At 42.6% G+C, this 23,678-nt stretch overlaps 1 protein-coding gene across 6 annotated transcripts in view; it reads right to left on the reverse strand.

The window, feature by feature from the left end:
* Nucleotides 1-23,678, reverse strand: part of fig4a (FIG4 phosphoinositide 5-phosphatase a) — a 70,552-nt gene that overhangs the window by 23,689 nt on the left and 23,185 nt on the right. For all 6 annotated transcript variants that reach the window (XM_055634965.1, XM_055634962.1, XM_055634961.1 and 3 more), the window contains 8 exons: nt 22,246-22,397; nt 20,507-20,641; nt 18,940-19,040; nt 18,060-18,222; nt 15,588-15,685; nt 13,386-13,519; nt 7,338-7,454; nt 2,140-2,185 (listed from right to left, as the gene is read on the reverse strand). In XM_055634965.1, the coding sequence (XP_055490940.1) occupies nt 2,140-2,185; nt 7,338-7,454; nt 13,386-13,519; nt 15,588-15,685; nt 18,060-18,222; nt 18,940-19,040; nt 20,507-20,641; nt 22,246-22,397 (946 nt within the window). The remainder of the gene's footprint in view (nt 1-2,139; nt 2,186-7,337; nt 7,455-13,385; nt 13,520-15,587; nt 15,686-18,059; nt 18,223-18,939; nt 19,041-20,506; nt 20,642-22,245; nt 22,398-23,678) is intronic.

Genomic DNA, 23,678 nt, shown 5'->3' on the forward strand with positions numbered 1-23,678 from the left:
GAGAAAGGGAATAGGTTACATTTCAGGTCGAACCCTAATTCAGACTGAAAGATAGAGAAGGCCAGAACAAAACAGGAAGGGTGAGGTCCATAATGGCCTATTGTTGGGGCTGGAGCAATAGACAATAGGTGCAGGAGTAGGCCATTTGGCCCTTCGAGCCAGCACCGCCATTCAATGTGATCATGGCTGATCATCCCCAATCAGTACCCCGTTCCTGCCTTCTCCCCATATCCCCTGACTTTTTAAGAGCCCTATCTAGCTCTCTCTTGAAAGCATCCAGAGAACCGACCTCCACCGCCCTCTGAGGCAAAGAATTCCACAGACTCACCACTCTCTGTGATAAAAAGTGTTTCCTCGTCTCCGTTCTAAATGGCTTGCTCCATATTCTTAAAACTGTGGCCCCTGGTTCTGGACGCCTCCAACATTGTGAACATGTTTCCTGCCTCTAGCGTGTCCAAGCCCTTAACGATCTTATATGTTTCAATGAGATTCCCATTCATCCTTCTAAACACCAGTGTACAAACCCAGCTGCTCCATTCAGATGTGCTGATGACAGTGATACAAGGATGCAAACAGTGGAATTAGTAGGACGACTCGGGTGGGGGAAAAACGAAATGCAGACGTTACTTGAAAGTAGAGAAATCAAAGTTCATACCACTGGGTTGTAAGATGCCCAAGCGAAGGAGAATTATGAAGGTGACGTTCTGGGTCGGAACTGTTTTTCAGACCATAGTTTGTTTAGTTTAACTATCAACCTTCCTGTAGCATTATACTGGGATTACTGTTGCCAAGACCCTTTAACTGCAAGATTATTAATTAACTCCTCCTCATTAGAAAATGTTAAATCAACAATAGCCTGTCCTTCATTGGTTCCTCAACAGACCACTCAAAAAATCCTTTCAGACTGCTAATTCATTCTCCATTCCATGACCAAGAATTTGAACTGCCTGCTCTATATGTAGATTCTTCTTGATTATTGTATAGCCCTTGCACGTCTATTTTCGTGAATGATACTCAGTCCAACACCATCATTCCTTTTGGGGTCCAATAAACCATTTTAGCTGCCCCCAACCAATGTTTTTTCTGATTTTCGAAACTAAGACTCTCTCCTTCTACGTCCTTTATTCCCACGTACATTTCGTATTTTACCGCTTAAATTAAACAAATCCCAATCAAAATATTACAATTCTAATAAATTCTGACTATTTTTTATTACTAGTGATAGATACATAGCAAATACATGCTAAATTAGTTAAAGGTATCAAATATTCAGTGAGAAGGCAGGAGAATGGGGTTGAGAATGGGGAAAGATCGATCAGCCATGATTGATACATAGATTTATAGAAAATAGTTGCAGGAGTAGGCCACCCGGCCTACACCGCCATTCACTGCGATCTGGCTGATCATCCACAATCAGTACCTCATTCCTGCCTTCTCCCCATAACCCTAAGAGTTCTATCTAACTGTCTTTTTAATGCATCTAGAGAATTGGCTTCCACTGCCTTCTGAGGCAGAGAATTCCACAAATTCACAACTCTGGGTGAAAAAGATTTTCCTCATCTCAGTTCTAAATGGCCTACCCCGTATTGTTAAACTGTGGCCCCTGGTTCTAGACTCCATCAACATCGGGAACATGTTTCCTGCATCTAGCGTGTCCAATCCCTTAATAATTTTACATGTTTCTATAAGATCTCCTCGCATCCTTCTAAATTCCAGTGGATACAAGCCCACATACAATTGAATGGCGGAGTAGACTTGATGAGCCGAATGGACTAATTCTACTCCTATCGCATGATCTTACAAGATCCTCCTCAATCAACAACATAACTAAGTGTTTCTTAAGTTAATAGGATAAAGCAACTTGTTGCTGCATTAGAAATAATTAGTACTATAAAAAAGATGGTGTCCGTGTAGGATATATACATAACTCTTGCAACCTGGCTATATTTTGTGATGTTCATAAATTCTAGGAGCAGAATCATGCCATTCGGCCCATCAACAAGTCTACGCCTTTCAATCACGGTGGATCTATCTGTCTTTCCCTCGCAACTCCATACTCCTCCTGCCTTCTCCCCAAAACCCCTGACACCCTTATAGATGTTGCACAGCATCTAATACATTCCCTCTTCCTGTAATTACCTGCAGGCGACACTTGTTATGAAAGAATCCGCCCAGTTCATTCCATCTGTGAAACAAAATAAAATAGGGAAAGATGGAATGAATGAGAAGGGCGAGCATGAAAATACAACAATTGGTTCTGCACTTTTAAATGTTTCAAAGTGAGTTTTGAAAACCACTCCATAATATGCAGGCACTTCGAAACAGATGTGACTGGTAATATGGTCGGGTTTGAGGAGATTATTGTCATTTATAAAGTTTGAGCTCAGAATTTAGGACCGAGATGATAGAAAGTTCATGCATTGTAGATGAGACAAAATTGGGAACATACGTTCCTGTGATCGGAACAGATTTAGGCCATTCAGCCCATCGTGCCTATTCCGCCATTCAATCACGACTCAATCCCTCTAAAACCCATTCTCCTGCCTTCTCCCAATAATACGAGCAGAAAACAAAGAGTAATAGGATTGGTGAACAAGACAAGTCATGATCTTTAGACTTTTGAGATATAGGGTGGAAACAGGCCCTTCGGCTCACTGAGTCCATGCTGGCTAGCGATCTCCCTGCACACTAGCACTATCCCACACACTAGGGACAATTTACAAATTTTACCAAAGCCAATTAACCAACAAACCTGTACATCTTTAGAGTGTGAGAGGAAACCGGTGCACCCACTGAGGCTTTTCCCTGGTGGCATCAAAGCCATTCACCCAGTAACTGATGGTGTCCTGGCCTGGATCTGGTCTACCCTTGACCTACAACTTTAGGCTGTGCACTCCATACGCAAGAAAAAGACCCACGTGGTCACAGGGAGAATGTACAAACTCCGTTCAAAGAGCACCCATAATCAGGATCGAACCTGGGCCGTTGGCGCTGTGAGGCAGCAACTCCACTGCTTCTTCACTATGCCACCCTTGAGGATTCTTGATCAATCATTGAGGACATTTCTCCTGGTTTTATTTGGATTCTCAGTTGCCCCGGTTTCTTTTTGCTATAAAGTTCTAGGATTATTTGATTAGAATGGTTTAGAATCATAGTTACAACATAATAGAAGGCCTTTTGGCCCGTCAAGTCTGTCCCAGGGTAATTCAGACGGTCCCATTTCCTGGTCCTCTCCCAGCAGTTCAATGTTCTTCCCTCTTCCTCACATTTATCCAATTGCTTTCGAATACCGAATCTTAATCTGCACAATCCCTACTCTTGCCAGTGCAATCCTGACAATAACTATTTGAAGATAGACACAAAACGCTGGAGTAACTCAGGATAGGACTGCATGGATGAACTACACCAATTGTTCATCCCAGTTTGGCAAAAAAATAAATCAGGGAAGGTAGTGCATCCGTGGATAACAAGGGAAATCAGGGATAGTATCAAAACAAAAGATGAAGCGTACAAATTAGCCAGAAAAAGCAGCCTACCAGAGGACTGGGAGAAATTCAGAGTCCAGCAGAGGAGGACAAAGGGCTTAATTAGGAAAGGGAAAATAGATTATGAAAGAAAACTGGCAGGGAACATAAAAACTGACTGCAAAAGCTTTTATAGATATGTGAAGAGGAAAAGATTAGTTAAAACAAATGTAGGTCCCTTGCAGTCAGAGACAGGTGAATTGATCATAGGGAACAAGGACATGGCAGACCAATTGAATAACTACTTTGGTTCGGTCTTCACTAAGGAAGACATAAATAATCTGCCGGAAATAGCAGGGGACCGGGGGTCAAATGAGATGGAAGAACTGAGTGAAATCCAAGTTAGCCGGGAAGTGGTGTTAGGTAAATTGAATGGATTAAAGGCCGATAAATCCCCAGGGCCAGATAGGCTGAATCCCAGAGTACTTAAGGAAGTAGCCCCAGAAATAGTGGATGCATTGATGATAATTTTTCAAAACTCTTTAGATTCTGGAGTAGTTCCTGAGGATTGGAGGGTAGCTAATGTAACCCCACTTTTTAAAAAGGGAGGGAGAGAGAAAACGGGGAATTACAGACCAGTTAGTCTAACGTCGTTAGTGGGGAAACTGCTAGAATCAGTTATTAAAGATGGGATAGCAGCACATTTGGAAAGTGGTGAAATCATTGGACGAAGTCAGCATGGATTTATGAAAGGTAAATCATGTCTGACGAATCTTATAGAATTTTTTGAGGATGTAACTAGTAGAGTGGATAAAGGAGAACCAGTGGGATGTGTTATATCTGGACTTTCAGAAGGCTTTCGCCAAGGTTCCACATAAGAGATTAGTATACAAACCTAAAGTACACGGTATTGGGGGTTCAGTATTGATGTGGATAGAGAACTGGCTGGCAGACAGGAAGCAAAGAATAGGAGTAAACGGGTCCTTTTCACAATGGCAGGCAGTGACTAGTGGGGTACCGCAAGGCTCAGTGCTGGGGCCCCAGCTATTTACGATATATATTAATGATTTGGACGAGGGAATTGAATGCAACATCTCCAAATTTGTGGATGACACGAAGCTGGGGGGCAGTGTTAGCTGTGTGGTGGATGCTAGGAGGCTGCAAGGTGACTTGGATAGGCTGGGTGAGTGGACAAATGCATGGCAGATGCAATATAATGTGGATAAATGTGAGGTTATCCACTTTGGTGGCAAAAACAGGAAAGTAGACTATTATCTGAATGGTGGCCGATTAGGAAAGGGGGAGATGCAACGAGACCTGGGTGTCATGGTACACCAGTCATTAGCAGGCAGTGAAGAAAAGTAGGCATGCAGGTCAAGTCAAGTCAAGTCAAGTCAAGTTTATTTGTCACATACACATACGAGATGTGCAGTGAAATGAAAGTGGCAATGCTCGCGGACTTTTGTGCAAAAGACAAACAACAAAACAACCAAACAAATTATAAACACAATCATAACACACATATTCTTTGGTGCAGCAGGCAGTGAAGAAGGCGAATGGTATGTTAGCATTCATAGCAAAAGGATTTGAGTATAGGAGCAGGGAGGTTCTACTGCAGTTGTACAGAATTTTGGTGAGACCACACCTGGAGTATTGCGTACAGTTTTGGTCTCCTAATCTGAGGAAAGACATTCTTGCCATAGAGGGAGTACAGAGAAGGTTCACCAGACTGATTCCTGGGATGTCAGGACTTTCATATGATGAAAGACTGGATAGACTCGGCTTGTACGCGCTAGAATTTAGAAGATTGAGGGGGGGGGATCTTATAGAAACTTACAAAATTCTTAAGGGGTTGGATATTTTTCACACAGAGAGTGGTGAATCTGTGGAATTCACTGCCACAGAAGGTAGTTGAGGACAGTTCATTGGCTATATTTAAGAGGGAGTTAGATGTGGCCCTTGTGGCTAAAGGGATCAGGGGGTATGGAGAGAAGGCAGGTACAGGATACTGAGTTGGATGATCAGCCATGATCATATTGAATGGCGGTGCAGGCTCGAAGGGCCGAATGGCCTACTCCTGCACCTATTTTCTATGTTTCTATGATAGACAGCATCTCTGGAGAGAAGGCATGGGTGACACTTTGGGTCGACTCTTTGATCTGTGAATAAACTTTGCTCATCATGTCACTTATCTTCTTTGGCATTCACCTTCATTCTTTGACCATTCCACCAATAATAGGAGGATTTTTTTTTTAATTGATTCTCTCTGTACACTTCATGATTTAAGATATGTAGTAATTCCCTTCTCTTGCAATCTCCTCTGTTCCAAGGTGAACAAGCTCCACTTCTCCAGCTTCGTCACATAAATGTCTTCAGGAATGAGGGAATTTTAATCTTTAGGTTCCATGGTCTGGAATTCATTTTCTATATCCCACTGACTCACCAATTCCCTCTTCTTCACTTTTTTTAATCTGGCCTCTCTTCTTAATACCTCCTCTTTCAACATAAACACACAAAATCAGGAAAAGAGCGGGAGTTTCGGAAGCTTTTCCTACGCTGGTGACCCCATGTGACGGCCGGAAATTCAATTGAACAAATTCATGAATTCACAAATTACATTTGTTCACAGAATTTGTGGAAAAGGGTATACAAGTCACCAAAAAATGTTCAACCTGAAATCCTATGTCTTTCAGAAAATTGCGATACAATTTTAAAAGAACGTAACTTTCCCACATAACGCGAAGCTCATCTGCAAAAGTTCATTGATTGCAGTAGTTCATCGCTGTTGATTACAGTTTCACCAGACAGTTACTAAACTTAGGAAGTTTGGTATGTCCCCAACAACTTTGACCAATTTCTACAGATGCGCCACAGAAAGCATTTTCAGGATGCATCACAGCTTGGTTTGGGAACAGCTCCATCCAAGACCGGAATAAATTGCAGAGAATTGTGGACGCAGCCCAGACCATCACATAGACCAACCTCCCTATCACTGACTTCATCTACACTTCACGCTGCCTCGTCAAGGCCACCAGCATAATCAAGGACCAGTCTCACCCTGGTCACCTCTTCTTCTCCCCACTCCCATCAGGCAAGAGATACAAAAGTGTGAAAACGCATAGGCCCAGATTGAGGGACAGTTTCTTCCCAACTGTTATCAGGCAACTGAACCATCCTGTCACCAACTAGAGAGCTGTCCTGAGCTACTATCTACCTCATTGGAGACCCTGGACCATCCTTTTAGCAAGCGTTATCACGGTGGCGCAGCGGTAGAGTTGCTGCCTTACAGAAATTGCAGCGCCGGAGACCGGGTTCGATCCTGTACGGAGTTTGTACGTTCTCCCCGTGATCTGCGTGGGTTTTTCTTGGAGATCTTCGGTTTCCTCCCACACTCCATAGACGTGCAGGTTTGGTGGTTAATTGGCTTGGTTAATGTAAAAATTGTCCCGAGTGGGTGTAGGATAGTGTTAATGTGCGGGGATCGCTGGTCGGCGTGGACCCGGTGTACCTTTAAATTAAACTAAACTAACTTGCATTATACGTTATTCAATTTATCATGTATCTGTAAACTGTGGATGGCTCGATTGTAATCATGTACAGCCTTTCCACTGACTGATTAGCACGCAACAAAAGCTTTTCACATTACCTCGGTACATGTGTCAATAAGCTAAACTAAACTATTTAAATTATGCTACATTAGAAATATAAAAACTAAAATGAAGTGAACATGCTAATAAAATATGTGAGATAATAATATATATATTTTTTTAAGCAAACAGTAACTCTTATTTTATGTCTCTGGTCCTATTTAGCTTATTATGCATATCCAACTCGTAGCCCGCAAGCTCAAAATCACTTTGGAATCAGTCTTACCTGTCATTTGGTCGTAAGGAGTTTGAATAAAAATCGGGATGATTCACAAAGAAACCGGTCTTTTTGACAACATCTTCGGCAATTAGATTCAGCCGATCCAAGACATTGCACAGTTTACTAAAAAGAATGAAAGAAATTACCCTTTACATTTCTGTTAGCAGATTTATTATATGCCAAAAAAAATGTAAATATAAATTCATTCAGGAATATTCATTTTTATCACAATCTGCATTTTGAAAGTAAGATGGTTAGAATTTGTTGTCTTTATGCAACCAAAAGGATGATCTGGCATATTTTTTGAGTTACAGCATGGAAATCGGCCCTTCGGCCCATCGAGTTAGCACGCAACTGGTTGGCATCCATCAATATCTTTTCACTGTACAGGTACACATGACAATAAATGTATTAGTGTTTAGTGTTTTCTGAGTCATTTGTAACTGTCACTGTATGTCATGTTGTTACTTGTGGGCGGAGCACCAAGGCAAATTCCTTGTATGTGAATACTTGGCCAATAAACCTACCTACTTACTTGCTTACTTAAACTAAACTGATCAAGTCCATACTGACGAACAATCACCTGTCCACACTAGTTCCATCCTACCCACTAAGGCAATTTATAGAAGCCATTTAACCTACTAACCTGCACGTCTTTGGGATACGAGAGGAAACTGGAACAATCGAAGAAACCCAAGTGGTCATGGGGAGATAGTACAAACTCCGTACAGACAGTATCAGAGGTCGGGATTGAACATGGGTCACTGATGCTGTAAGGCAGCAACTCTACCATTACACTACCGTGTGTCCTAAATTCCTTGTTCTTCATATGGATACAGTTTTGTAGCATTCTCCAACATAAGCCAGAGATCTGCAATCTGTCGGAATCACTGGTATTTGTTAACTACTCTTGCAACAAAAATAAATAAAATTGGTCTATTTTGTTGATTTTTTGCATGAGCATTTGAAAGGCAGGCTACTGCATAATTATTGCTGGGAAACTTGTTGTAAGCCGCAGATTGTAATTCTCTCACGTAAATACAGTAAACCCTTGTTATAACGGACAATAGAGGGGAGGGAGGGAGGAGACGGGGAAAATGGTGTGATCAAAATGTGAGGGCGGCACTGTGGCGCAGCGGTAGAGTTGCCAGCGACTCGGTCCCATCCTGACTACAGGTGTGTACAGAGTTTGTACGTTCTCCCAGCGACCTGCATGAGTTTTCTCCGGGATCTCTGGTTCTCTCCCACATGCCAAATACATACAGGTTTAAGGCTAATTGGCTTGGCATAATTGTAAATTGTTCATATGGTGTGTAGGATAGTTAGTGGGCGGGGATCGCTGGTCGGCGCGGACCAAACGGCCTGTTTCCGCACTGTATCTCTAAATTAAACTAAAAGCTCAGACATGCAAGACCAACAGTATCACAAATTATTAGCTGTACGTTTTCTGCTTTCTGCTTGGGTTTTGTTTAGTTTAGTGATACAGCGCGGAAACAGGCCCTTCGGCCCACCGAGTCCGCGCCGACCAGCTATCCCCGTACATTAACACTATCCTACACACACACTAGGGACAATTTACACATACACCAAGCCAATTAACCAACATGCCTGTACGTCTTTGGAGTGAGGGAGGAAACAGAAGATCTCGGAGAAAACCCACGGGGTCACGGGGAGAATGGAAAAACTCCGTAGTAGGGATCGAACCCAGGTCTCCGGCGCTGCAAACACTGGAAGGTAGCAACTCTACCGCTGTGCCACCATGGGCCGTTTGATAATAAATTTGTTTTATTAAAAAAAATAAAATCACATGAATAGGAATAGAGCATAAGACTCCTCAAACCTGCATTACTATTCAACAAGATTCTGTCCGGTCTATCCAAACAGCATTTGCCTGCACCATTGCCAATATTCCTTGAGACATTTAACAATTGAGAAATACATTGGTCTCTCTTATGAATGCAATCAATACCTGAGCTTCTGCGGCACACTAGGGGAAGAGAATTACAAAGATTTACCACCGTCTGAATGAATTTATCCTTATTTCAGTCCTAAATGGCCCATTCCTTATTTTGAAACAGTGATCTGTAGATTTAGTCTCTGGCAACTATATGCATTAGACTGCAATGAATCGTTTCCTATCATCTAATATACAATCACAAGTAATGTCATGTAAATCCCAACCAAATAATGCATCATAATCAAGGTTATTTGTTAGATCTTCCAAAGGTTTGAAGTACAAAAGATATTTATTGGCTGCTTGCACAGGACTGTCTGAGGATCTTAAGCTTCAGAAGTGTGGGTTACATCATAATTGTACGATATTAATTTGTTAGAGCTGGGAAAACAAAGCATTAGTTTTAGTATAGCTTAGTTTAGAGAGACAGAGCAGGAACAGGCCCTACAGCCCACCGAGTCTGCGCCGATCAGCGATTTTTGCACATTAACACTATCCCACACACACACTAGGGACAATTTACATTTATAGAAAGACAATTAACCTACAAACCTGTACGTCTTTGGAGTGTGGGAGGAAACCAAAGATCTCGGGAGAAAACCCACGCATTCACAGGGAGAACGTACAAACTCCGTACAGTCGGGATTGAACCTAGATCTCTGGTGCTGAAAGCACTGAAGGCAGCAACTCTACCGCTGCGCCACTATGCCGCCTTCGATTAGGATATGGTCTTGTCTATTCATCATTCTGCTTTTTAATATGACGATAAGCATTTGGTCCATTGCATAGAGATACTGCAATGAAAGCTAATGCACAGTGGAGATTGAATTTTTTTTCTGTTTATTAAACCTACTGAATGAAATACACCATGAAAGCGATTATGCATAAAAAAGTTTATTTGCCAAATAAGAATGCAGGGAATGTAAGCAATAGGTAGATATGTCCTTCGAACCTATACTGCCAGTCAATATGAGAGACATAGATGGGGGTAGACAGTCAGAATATTTTTCTCCTCAGGATGGAAAAATCAAATATTAGCTTTACGTAAGGCGAGGTGGGCAAAGTGTTAAGTATCTGTGCGGGGCAACTTTTAAAAATATAAACACACACAGGGTGGCGAGTGCCTGGAACCCACTGCCGGGGTTGGTGGTGGCTTTAGGGTAGGCATATGGATATGCACCTTTGGGAAGATAAGAAGGAATTTCTTTAGTCAGAGGTTGGTGAATCTGTGGAATTCATTGAAACTGAAGGCTGTGAATGCCATGCTAATAGATATTTTTAACGTTGAGATTGATATTTTCTTAGTTAGGACGGGTGTCAGCGGTTATGGGGAGAAGGCAGGAGAATGGAATTGAGAGGGAAAGATAGATCAGCCATGATTAAATGGCGGGGTGCACTGAATGGCCCAATTCTGTTCCTATCATTGAACATGCAGCGAATGGAGGGATATGGGATGTGCAGGTAGAACAGGGATGTTCTTGGCATCATGTTTGGCACAGACATTGTGGGCCAAAGGGTCTGTTCTTGTGCTGTACTGTTCTATGTTCCAAGGTCATGACTAATCGCATTTTGGTCTCAGCACCACTTTCTTGCTCTTTCTCAATGCCTTTTGATCCCCTTATAGTATAAGTGTCTGTTTGTCTCTGCCTTGACTAGCCAATGACTGCTTCCACAGCTTTCTCGAGTAGAGAATTCCAAGAAGACGTGCTCCTCCACGTGCATCTTTGTCCGAAAAGGGCAAAACCTTTCTAAAACCATGATCCCTGGCGGAAACCACTTTTAGAGGAAAACCCTATTCGGAGTCCACCTTATTAATGCCCCTTAAAATATTTCTCCTCTTCCCAAGCAGTCTTGTGTAGGAAGGAACTGCAATGCTAATTAAACACCAAAGATAGACACAAAATTATTTTTTATTTTATTTTCTTTTCTCCATTTTCTCTCTCAACTTTCTTCATTTACTCGTTTTCTTTCTTCACACACTATATATTTCACATCTTTCTATCCTTTACTATCTAACTTCTTTTTCTTATTCTAATCTTTTTTCAATGTAACAAAAAAAAAGTTGTACATAAAATGTATTATGAAATTATATATTAGGCACTTTGGTGCCATATGACTGTACTTACTTCTAATAAAATAAAATATTAAAAAAAAATAAAATTAAAAAAAAGATAGACACAAAATGACGGAGTAACTCTGCATGAGATGCAGCATCTTTAGATAGAAGAAATGGGTGATGTTTAGGGAGAAGATCCTTCTTCGGACCCCTTCTTAGGAAGACCCGAAATGTCACCCATTCTTTCTCTCCATGCTGCCTGTCTTGTTGAGTTATTCCAGCATTTTGTGTCTACCCAAACAGTATTTCCATGTGAAGCAGCAATTCACTTACAGCTCATGCATTTTAGTACACTGCATGTGGTGTTCAAAACGTGGTCTAATCGGTTTTGTACAAACCCAACGCAGGTCGGGTAATCTCTCTTTGCAGGGGCCCTGCTTTCAAGTCAGCAGGACTGACTAGGTTTCCTTCAGTCACTCGAATTTTCAATCACAACAGTTCACTTGCTGTCTGCACACATTGCAGCCTTCTGGACTTTATATTGAATTCTCTAATTTCAGATAACACTTCTCCTGTTTGATAATTGGACAGCCTGCTGCGATGCTGACTAAATTTTTCTCTCTGCATTAAATGGCCTGACTTTCTTGGCATGTCCTACTGCCCTGGAATAAGCACCAGAGTACGTATCTTTGAACATGTTATCACCACTAACTTTCCTCATCATTCATGCAAGCTACATTCTCAATCCCTACTATACTCCCTAAACACTCATGACAGTGGTGCCAAATTAGTACAGGAAGGCGGCGCGACTCTCGTCAGCAGCGGCCTCTGCGTTTTTATTATTTTATTATACATCAAGACCGGGGTCTCTGGTGCCGACTACTCACCTCACCGTCGCGGAGCTGGCCGAGTCCGGAGCGGGTGGAGCGGTGGTGGAGCGCTGCTGCGGCCCGACCTCCAGAGATTCGGAGGCTGCAACTGCGGGTCTGGCGGACGGCGGCACCTGGAGCCCGCGGGTCCCTGGAGAGAGACCGCTTTTCAGGGCTCCCGCAACGGCGACTTCTCCCGCCAGTGCATTTTAGTACACTGCATGGGGTGTTCAAAGCTCCTGGAGCGGGGCCTTTGTACAAACCGCCCGCAGGCGGGTTGGAATGGCTCTCTCTGCGAGGGCGCACTTTCCGGGGGCTCAGGAACTCAAGAACTTCAGTCACGACCTCGCACCACCTGGCGTGGCATTGCTGGCTGCGGGACAATCGCCATCGCCAGCCGGGGGCTTCTGACTTTGACTCGGACATTCGGGAGGGGGGATAATTGGAAGTGCAGTGCGATGAGAGATAAGTTTTTTTGGCCTTCCATCACAGCAATGTGATGGATGTTTATGTAAATTATGTTGCGTCTTGGGTCTATTTGCAATGTATGGCTGCAGAAACGTAATTTCGTTTGGACCTCAAGGGGTCCAAATGACAAATAAATTGTATCTTGTATCTTGATTTGGCTCTATCCCCATCTACAAGTTTGCAGATGTCACCACTGTGATCACAAAATGGAGTACAGGACAGGACGGCAGAGTGGCGTAGCGAATATCTTACAGCGCCAGAGAACTGGTTTCGATCCTGACTACTGGTGCTGTCTGTACGGAGTTTCCACTTTCTCCCTGCGACCGTGTGGGTTTTCTCCAAATGCTCCGGTTTCCTCCCACATCCCAAGGACGTGCAGCTTCTGTAAATTGTCCCTAATGTGTTGGATAAAACTAGTGTACAGGTGATCGCTGGTCGGCGTGGATTCGGTGGGCGAAAGGCCTGTTTGCGCACTGTATCTCTGAACAATACTAAAGGAGATAGCGAACTTAGTAACATGGTGCCAGGACAATAACCACTCCCTCAATGTCAGCAAGACAACGGAATAAGTTTAACGTCTTCAGGAAGCATGGTGGAGTTCATGGCCCAATCAGCATCAATGGTGTTTCAAGTGGAAATGGTTCAGAGCTTCGAGCACAGATAAATTAGTATTTGATTTCCAGTTAGATTACAAGTAAATATTTTACCTTTTGGTATATTTGGCCATATCCCAGGCAATATAGTGAATGCCATACTCGGGTGGCAGAAATTGGTTCAGATAGGTAACTGCAGAAAACAGGGCTTCACTCAATATCCTTTCATGCTTTCGCTTTTCACGTTTCTGAAAAACAGAACATAGAAAACATTTTTTTTAAATGGTAAGGGACAGCACCGTGAGATTCATATTTTGGATCCCAGTTCTTCAGTGAAACGGAAAAGAAGGTCAATTATACTAAGCTGCCCATTAAATGTTCTAGCAATCTTGATTTAATAGTCCTCTACTCTGCAGATGATGCAATTATGGCTCTCTTAAATTCTTGATGGCACACAACATTAAATAGCCCAACGATAATTAGTATTTATTACTAAAGGTTTGATGCTCACCAGGTTTGAATAGTACATCAGGGTTATGGAGAAATTGGTACATTTTAGGGTCAGCGTCATAAAGAAGAGTGAAATTTATGTGCAAAAGTCAAATACTACTGCAGGTAATTCAAGACCAGGTGCACAACAAGCAATGTTGTCTCCTCGTGTAGGAAGGAACTGCAGATGCAAAAGGGTCGTGGGATGCTTTTAAAAGACTGGTGATGAGTGTTCAAAGCCATCCATGTTACTACTGTTAGAGTGAAGGGCAAAGCAGCTGGGAGTAAGGAACCCGAAATGACGAAAGAAATTGAGGTTTTGGTCAGGAAAAAAAGAGGCATTGGAGAGGTATATAAGATTGTTAAGGGTTTGGACACGCTAGAGGCAGGAAACGTGTTCCCGATGTTGGGGGAGTCCAGACCAGGGGCCACAGTTTAAGAATAAGGGGTAAGCCATTAAGAACAGAGACGAGGAAACACTTTTTCACACAGAGAGTAGTGAATCTGTGGAATTCTCTGCCTCAGAGGGCGGTGGAGGCCGGTTCTCTGGATGCTTTCAAGAGAGCTGGATAGGGCTCTTAAAAATAGCGGAGTCAGGGGATATGGGGAGAAGGCAGGAATGGGGTACTGATTGGGGATGATCAGCCACGATCACATTGAATGGCGGTGCTGGCTCGAAGGGCCAAATGGCCTTCTCCTGCACGTATTGCACCAACTCACTGTGGTGGATGTTTAATTGGTGTTTATTGTATGTTTTGTTATTATTGATTCTGTGTATGACTGCAGGCAACATAGTTTCGTTCAGACCGTAAGGTCTGAATGACAATAAAGGATCTATCTATCTATTGTCTATTGTATAGGCAGATGAGATCAAGTGGATCTCTACTGATGCAGGTACAAAAACAGCATTTAAAAGACACTTGGACAGGTACATGGAGAGGGGTTTAGTGGTATATGGGCAAACACAGGCAACTTAGACAAGCTTAGATGGGGCATCGTTGTCAGCATGGATGAGATGGACCTAAAGGCCTGCCTCTGTGCTGTATGACACTAAATGGTTTGAAGGTGAAAAGAAAACCTACACGGCAAGAGGAAGAACATTTGAAAATTGATATGAACTGTTTACAACTAACAAGCTTCTAATTAAGCATTTTAAAATTCATGGTAAATAGTCAGATTAGGTCCCATGGCCCTTCATGTCTGGTCCTCCTGTCAATAGGATCATGCCTAACATTTTAGTGCCACTTTCCTGAAATAACCCCATATTGTTGGAATCTCTTAATAAACCTCTGGCAATCTCCATCCCCATTATATTCACCCAAGACGGCATCAAACCAAAGTGACACTTTGTGTGCTAGTCACATAAATGGATCTGCAATTGCGCATTATAATCACTCCACTCTTTTAAATCTCTACCTCGACAGCAACATTACTATAACTATGCTCTTCTTAATGTCCTCTATGGCCTGTCCATTCTTCGACTTACAGGACCAGATCTTGCACTAAACATTATTCCTTATTATCACGTATCTGTACACTGTGGACGGCTCGATTGTAATCACGTATAGTCTTTCCGCTGACTGGTTAGCTTGCAACAAAAGCTTTTCACTACCTCGGTACACATGACAATATAAACCAAACCAAAACTCAACATAAGCATCCGCGGCCCTCTTGGGCAGAGAATAACAACGATGTAGCTGACAAAATGGCTTCTCAGCCCAGTTTAACCCTTGTATTGTTACCCCAGGGGAAGCATTCCTGCATCAACCCCAGTCAAGCCTGGAGGATTTTGCATGATAAAATGAAATTGCTCAATAGGAAACTCACCTTAACCAGATTCAGGATAATAATCGGAGAACCAAACCTTTGGAGCATCTGGTCAAAGTGAAGGGCTGCTACATGGGCAAATGGATCTGCCTGATCCACTGTAAAGGAAAATAGAATAATATGAGATGATAAGGGTGCAGAGAAGATTTACAAGGATGTTGCCAGGACTAGAGAGTCTGAGCTATGGGGAGAGGTTAAGTAGGCTAGGACTATTCTTTGGAGCTCAGGAGGATCACGGGTGATCTTATAGACGTACAAAATCATGAGAGGAATAGATCGCGTAGACGCAGTGTCGCTTGCCCAGAGTAGGGGGAACATCGAGAACCAGAGGGCATAAGTTTAATATGAGTGGGGAAAATTTAATAGGAACCCGATGGGGTACATTTTTCATACAAAGGGTGGTTGATGTATGGAACGAGCTGCCAGAGGAGGTAGTTGGGGCAGGAACTATCACAACATTTAATAAACTTTAGACAGGTACATAGATAAGACAGGTTGGAGGGATATGAGTCAAACGCAGGCAAATGGGACATGTTGGTCAGTATGGGCGTTGTGCCAAAGAGCCCGTTTCCACGTTATAGGACTCTATACGAGTAATAAAAATCAATAAAGAGGTAGCCCAAATTTTGAATACAAGATCATTGCTCTATTATACATTATATTAATCGACCCTTTTTGGATGTCAGAATCCCTGCTTAGATTCTGACATCCAAAAAGGGTGGATTAATCCTTTTGAACATCTATAAGTGATGGATTATTCATCTGAGGATACAAAGTGCTGGACTAACTCGACAGGTCATAGAAACATAGAAAATAGGTGCTGGAGTAGACCAATCGGTCCTTGGAACCAGCATCGCCATTCATTATGATCATGGCTGATCATCCAAAATCAGTCCCCCCGTTCCTGCTTTCTCCCCATATCCCTTGATTCCATTAACCCTAAGAGCTAAATCTGCCTCTATTGAAAACATCCAATGAATTGGCCCCCCACTGCCCTTTGTGTTAGAGAAGTCAATGTTCATACCGCTGGGGTGTAAACTGCCCAGGCGAAATAGGAGGTGCTGCTCCTCCAATTTACGGTGGGCCTCACTGTGGCCATGGAGGAGGCCCAGGACAGGAAGGTCAGATTCGGAATGGGAGGGGGAGTTGAAGTGCGGAGCCACCGGGAGATTAGGTTGGTTAATGTGGACCGAGCGGAGGTGTTGGGCAAAGTGATCGCCAAGCCTACGCTTGGTCTCACCGATGTAGAGCAGCTGACACCTAGAACAGCGGATGCAATAGATGAGGTTGGAGGAGGTGCAAGTGAACCTCTGCCGCATGTGGAAAGACTGCTTGGGTCCTTGAAGGGGGGAGGTAAAGCGACAAGTGTAGGTATGCCTAACAATTTAGTTGGCTTTCACTTCCTTTTGCAAATCCCCTTGCTTAACATAGTTGTGTCAGAGACAATTTTATTTTAGAATAAACTCTCATGCGAAACATTAAACTCTATCATGCAGTGATAATTTTTCTGAGCAAATCTTTTCCTCCAGGATCACTTACACATCGTCCAGAATAGACCGGTTCTTTTAGTTCCATGACATCTTGTTCTTTGAAACTAATCTCAATTCGCTATGAACATTCTCATTGCTACCAATTTCCAATTTGATTAACACAACCTACAATAGAAGAAAGTATCCCATGATTTATAAGTAAAGGAACTGCAGATACCGCCAAGATTTATGTACGTCTTTCATATATATCTTTATACCCAATCCTACAGAATAGCCGATTTTAGGACCAATACAATACAAACTGATAGACACAAATTGCTGGAGTAACACAGCGGGTCAGGCAGCATCTCTGGAGAAAAGGAATTTCTATTCCTTCTCCCCAGAGATGCTGCCTGACCTGCTGAGTTACTCCCGCATTTTATGTCTATCTTTAGTATAAACCAGCATCTGCAGTTCCTTCCCACACAATACTGCAACTACCTCCCTACCCTTGGTTATTTTTCTTACATCCCCCCCAAGTTGACACCATACCTTCTAATCCTAGTGACTCTTGCGGCTGTGTTTAAGAAAGGTCTCGACCCAAAATGATTAGTACGGGTGTCAGAGGTTTCTGGGGAGAAGGCAGGGGAATGGGGTTTGGAGGGAGAGATAGATCAGCCATGATTGAATGGCGGAGTAGACTTGATGGGCCGAATGGCCCAATTCTACTCCTCTTCCTTATGACCTAAAATGTCACCGATCCCTGTTCTCCAGAGATGCTGCCCGACCCGCTGAGTTACTCCAGCACTCTGAAACGTCACCTATCCACGTTCTCCAGAGATGCTGCCTGAACTGCTGAGTTACTCCGGCGCTTTGTGTCCCTTTTTGTGTCTTTATTTAATCTCTCATGAGCAGAGCCAACGCGCAAGCTTTTCCCGTCCCAGTTTTAAAGGTTTGGGTTAGCTGTTTGAGTAAGGTATTTACCAAGTCCCTCAATACCTACGTGTAATTGGTGGCTTGGGCATCATGGTTGAAATGTCCTGAGACCAGTAGAGTGGAACAGAACCTCGAACCTGTACGTAAGAAGAATAACTTCCAGCAGAAAAAGACATCACGGAAGCATCATGAATGATCTGCTCAGTCTCTACTTCGTTGGCCACATCTCCCTGGGGAAGAGAAAAATATAATCAATGTAACGTGCCTTATTATTCTCAAAAATGAATCTTGGATTTATAGCACACTCAGTTACATTATTCATACAATTTCAATTGTTTTACATGTCTTCAAAACCTTTACTGCGCACGAGACATATTTCAAGCAGAAAGATATAGACATAAAAAGCTGGAGTAACTCAGCGGGTCAGGTGGCATCACTGGAGAACATGGAGAGGTGACGTTTCAGAATGCTGGAGTAACTCAGCAGATCAGGCAGTATCTCTGAAGAACGTGGATAGGTGACGTCTCAGAGTGCTGGAGTATCTCAGCGGGTCAGGCAGCAGCATCTCTGGAGAAAAAGGGATATTGACATTTTGGGCTGCGATCCTTTGTCAGACTGAGGGTCGGAGGGGTGAGAGGAAATGAGAGACGTAGAAGATAAATAGAACAAATTAATGAAAGATATGCAAAAAACAACGTTGATCAAGGAAAGGTGGAGCCCACAATGGTCCATTGTTGGGTGTGGGGTAGGTGAAAACGAGTTATACAGACAATGAAACTCAACAGGACAGTGAAACCAGAATGACGACTAGGGTGGGAGGGAATGGAGAGGGAGGGGAAGCAGGGTTACTTGTAGTTAGAGAAATCACTGTTCATACTGCTGGGCTGCAAGCTGCCCAAGCACGTTTCCCTTATTTCAAGCGCATTTGGTAGCTTTTGTGCACATACCTCACAATTTGCACCTCTTTTCAGGAAACGAGTCCCAGCAAATTTACAAGATCGTCTGGCTATCAAAGTGACATAAACTGGTCGTCCATAGATTAGCATTTCTGAGTGAAGTTAAGGTTGAAAACAATTTTCTTTCACCTTATCTTACATTACATAGAATATACACTGAATGGGAGAGTGCAGGGTGAAGTCCTTTTTCAAAAGATATCATTTAAAAGGATTCAAAACTCTTACTTTTTTGGCTATACCCATGTCAATGTTTTCATAGAGAAATGCTGTGCTGATAATCTGTAAACTCTGGCATTAGATAATTGTGTTAGATGAATTTCAGAAGTTATTGACATATTAAAACAAGAGCACATGTCGATTTTGTGTTCTAGCAATTGGCCACATTTTATAGACACATAGCTCATTTACTTTCCCCATTTCTCCCAATTAACTTTAACTGCATACAAAGATTCATAAGTCATTGGAGCAGAATTAGGCCATTCGGCTCATCGAGTCTACTCTGCCATTCAATCGTAGCTGATCTATCTTTCCCTCTCAACCCCATCCTCCTGCCTTCACCCCATAACCCTTGTCACCCGTACTAATCAAGAATCTTGACATCTGACATCTAGTACTATTTTCCAGAGATGCTGCCTGGCCTGCTGAGTCACTCCAACATTTTGTGTCTATCTTGACTCTTGAAGATGGAAATATGATCACGGTTCCTTCATCTTCACCACAATAGTCAAAATCCTAAAACTCCTTATGGAACAATTGTACAGGAAGAACTGTACTATAATGACTATGATAGACAAAAATGCTGGAGAAACTCAGCGGGTGATCTCGGCCTGAAACGTGAATATCCATTTTTCTCCAGCATTTTTGTCTACTTTTGATTTTTCCAGCAACTGCAGTTCTTTCTTAAACATGGGCTATGATGGTTCCATCACTGAATTCAAGGGCAATTAGAGATGACAATAAAATGGTGACATTAGGAATATCAATATTGAATTAAAAACTTACTTTGTGGAACTTTTCTACCTAGATTCAATGGATCAGTCAACTGCCGATTCATTAATAGAAACATAGAAAATAGGTGCAGAAGTAGGCCATTCAGCCCTTCGAGCCCTTCAATATGATCATGGCTGATCATCCAACTCAGTATCCTGTACCTGCCTTCTCTCCATACCCCCTGATCCCTTTAGCCACAAGGGCCACATCTAATTCCTTCTTAAATATAGCCAATGAACTGGCCTCAACTACCTTCTGTGGCAGAGAGTTCCAGAGATTCACCACTCTCTGTGTGAAAAATGTTAACGATTACAATAATTGTTAACAATTGGAGACCTTCTCATGTTATATAACCCTAATAATTTAAACCTTTTTATTGATGTTTAATACCTCTCGATTCTTTAGTCCACATGTGAAGAAATATCCAAGCATTATCCCACAGCTGCTGTAATACAGCTCCCTTCCCTTCCTATTCACGCTACTAACTGATTTGACCACATAAAAACACAGATAACATTTTACAATTTTTTTCAAAATCACTTGAAAAATGGATATCTGAAAAGGATACTTGATTGACCACAGAATCCATGTATAATATATAGCAACCAATTATGATGGACAGCAGCTTTGACTTTTTCTAGCATGTAACCATTCCAAGTATATTTGAAGTAAGGCTCATTACGGATGCCATAATGACCAGCTGCTGAAAATATTTTAAAAATATTACAAAAAAATGAGTAATAAACATATTGTACATTAAAAATGTATATTTTCTATAAACCTGCAATCCTAGTCAATAGCAATCTAGCAAGTCAACAATGGAACTAATATTTTATTTCAGATTTTCTAGCATAAACATATTGTAATAATAATACATTGCACATAAGTGCAAAAAGATTTGGGTATATTTTCTACTAAACCCTGCAAACCCTAAATAAAATAGCAATCTAGGGACAAGTCAACTGTCCTCAACAATGGGAAGAAATATTTAGTATTTCAGATTTCTAGCATGAGCCTTAAATAGGGTTTTTTTGTCAGCATTTTGAATTTGGAGGATTCACAGAATAATAATAATAATAATAATAATAATAATAATATATTTTATTGTCATTGCACATAAGTGCAACGGGATTTGGGTATGCAGCTTCCATCCAACATCATAACTTAAGTAACTACTAAAATAAATTTAGGTTTAGATACCCCGAGAACGTGGTTTATACAACCAACAACAATCACCCATATATTCCCCAGATATACTCCAGAGGTGCTGTCTGACCCACTGAGTTGCTGCAGCATTTTGTGTCTATGACCCATATACTAATTCTATCCTACACACTGGGGACAATTTACAGAATCAAATTATCCTACATACTTACATTTTTTTGAAATTTGGGAGGAAACCAGAGCACCCAGGGAAAACCCACGTGGTCACAGGGAGAGCGTACAAATTCCATACAAACACTACCTGTCCAAGTCTGGCAAGTGCATGCAAAAACTATTTTTGACTAACATTAGATTTAATTTGGAGACACAAGAAACTACAGCACTGGTTTATTAAAAAAAGATAGAGCGCTGGAGTAACTCAGCGGGTCAAGTATCTTCTCTGGAGAACATGGATAGGTATCGTTTTGGGTCGGGAACCTTCTTCAGACTTCAAATTTAATTTAGATTTGTTGCACAATATAAATAGATCTAGTGTGGTGCATCACAGTGAGTAATTAATTTATTTCACAATATTAAAGAGGGAACTGAACAGTAATGTGATCTAGGAAACCACAGGTAGATAAAAATGCTGGAGAAACTCAGCAGGTGATGCAGCATCTATGGAGCGAAGGAATGGGTGACGTTTCTTCAGACTGATGATGGGATGGCGGGGCGGGAAGAAGGAAGAGGCGGAGAAAGTGGGCTGTGGGAGAGCTGGGAACGGGAGGGGAAGGAGGGAGAAAGGAAGGACTACCTGAAATTGAAGAAGCCAATGTTCATACCCCTGGGGCGTAAACTACCCAAGTGAAATATGAGGTGCTGCTCCTCCAATTTATGGTGGGCCTCACTCTGGCCATGGAGGAGGCCCAGGACAGAAAGGTCGGATTCGGAATGGGAGGGGGAGATGAAGTGCTGTGCCACGGGAGATCAGGTTGGTTATTGCGAACCGAGCGGAGGTGTTGGGCGAAGCGATCGCCAAGCCTACGCTTGGTCTCACCGACCTAGAGCAGCGGATGCAATAGATGTCATACATATCTTTGGATGTTTATATTATCCTTCAATCAAATACCTACCTTCATTACATACACAAGATTTAATACTTACTGCTTCCAGCCTGTGTAGCAGCACCCTCATCCTCAAAGATATCAAAGCTGTCCTGTCCACCGTGCCCAAAGGTTTCACTGTTTAACCCTTCACTGGGCATTTTCAACACTGTCAGATTGAACTGATGCGAATGAGTTAGATCATAGCTGTAGCTAAAGAAAAGGAAAAAGCAATATTGTTATCAATGGTTCCCTTTGACGCGACAAAAATTAGTTAATTGGTAATCTGACAGAGTCATGAAGGCACACAGCACGGAAACAGGGTCTTCAGCCCAACTTGCTCATGCTGATCATGATACACCATCTATATTACTCCCACCTGGCCACATTTTGCTTATCCGTTAAACCTTTCCTATCCATGTAGACTTCAGGAAGTCCAGAGGCGGCACGCTCACCCCCATCCACATTAACGAGACGGAGGTGGAACGTGTTTCTAGCTTCAGGTTCCTGGGAGTCAACATCTCCGATGACCTCTCTTGGACCCACAATACCTCTACTCTGATCAAGAAGGCTCATCAGCGTCTCTTCTTCCCGAGGAGACTGAAGAAGGTCCATCTGTCTCCTCAGATCCTGGTGAACTTCTACCGCTGCACCATCGAGAGCATCCTTACCAACTGCATCACAGTATGGTATGGCAACTGCTCTGTCTCCGACCGGAAGGCATTGCAGAGGGTGGTGAAAATTGCCCAACGCATCACCGGTTCCTCGCTCCCCTCCATTGAGTCTGTCCAAAGCAAGCGCTGTCTGCGGAGGGCGCTCAGCATCGCCAAGGACTGCTCTCACCCCAACCATGGACTGTCTACCCTCTTACCATCCGGGAGGCGCTATAGGTCTCTCCATTGCCGAACCAGCAGGTCGAGGAACAGCTTCTTCCCGGCGGCTGTCACTCAACTCAACAACGTACCTCGGTGATTGCCAATCACCACCCCTCCCCCCCCCGGACACTTATTATTATTTATTCAAATCGTTTGCTATGTCGCTCTTCCAGGGAGATGCTAAATGCATTTCGTTGTCTCTGTACTGTACACTGACAATGACAATTAAATTGAATCTGATGTCAAGTCAAGTCAAGTTTATTCATCACATACACATACGAGATGTGCAGTGAAATGAAAAGTGGCAACGCTCGCGGACTTTGTGCAAAAAGACAAACAAACAAACAAACTACAAACAGAATCACATATTCTTTTACATATTAAATATTGTGGGCGGAAGGAAAAAGGGAAAAAAACAGCAATTTAAAAAAAAGCAGTAGAGTGGCACAGTAAAGTTAGTCCCTGGTGAGATAGGAGTTTACAGTCCTAATGGCCTTTGGGAAGAAACTCCTTCTCAACCTCTCCATTCTCACAGCATGGCAACAGAGGCGTTTGCCTGAACGTAGCAGCTGGAACAGTCCGTTGCAGGGGTGGAAGGTGTCTCCCGTGATTTTATTGG

This window comes from Leucoraja erinacea, chromosome 5 (genome assembly GCF_028641065.1).
Source record: "Leucoraja erinacea ecotype New England chromosome 5, Leri_hhj_1, whole genome shotgun sequence".
Taxonomy (NCBI): domain Eukaryota; kingdom Metazoa; phylum Chordata; class Chondrichthyes; order Rajiformes; family Rajidae; genus Leucoraja; species Leucoraja erinaceus.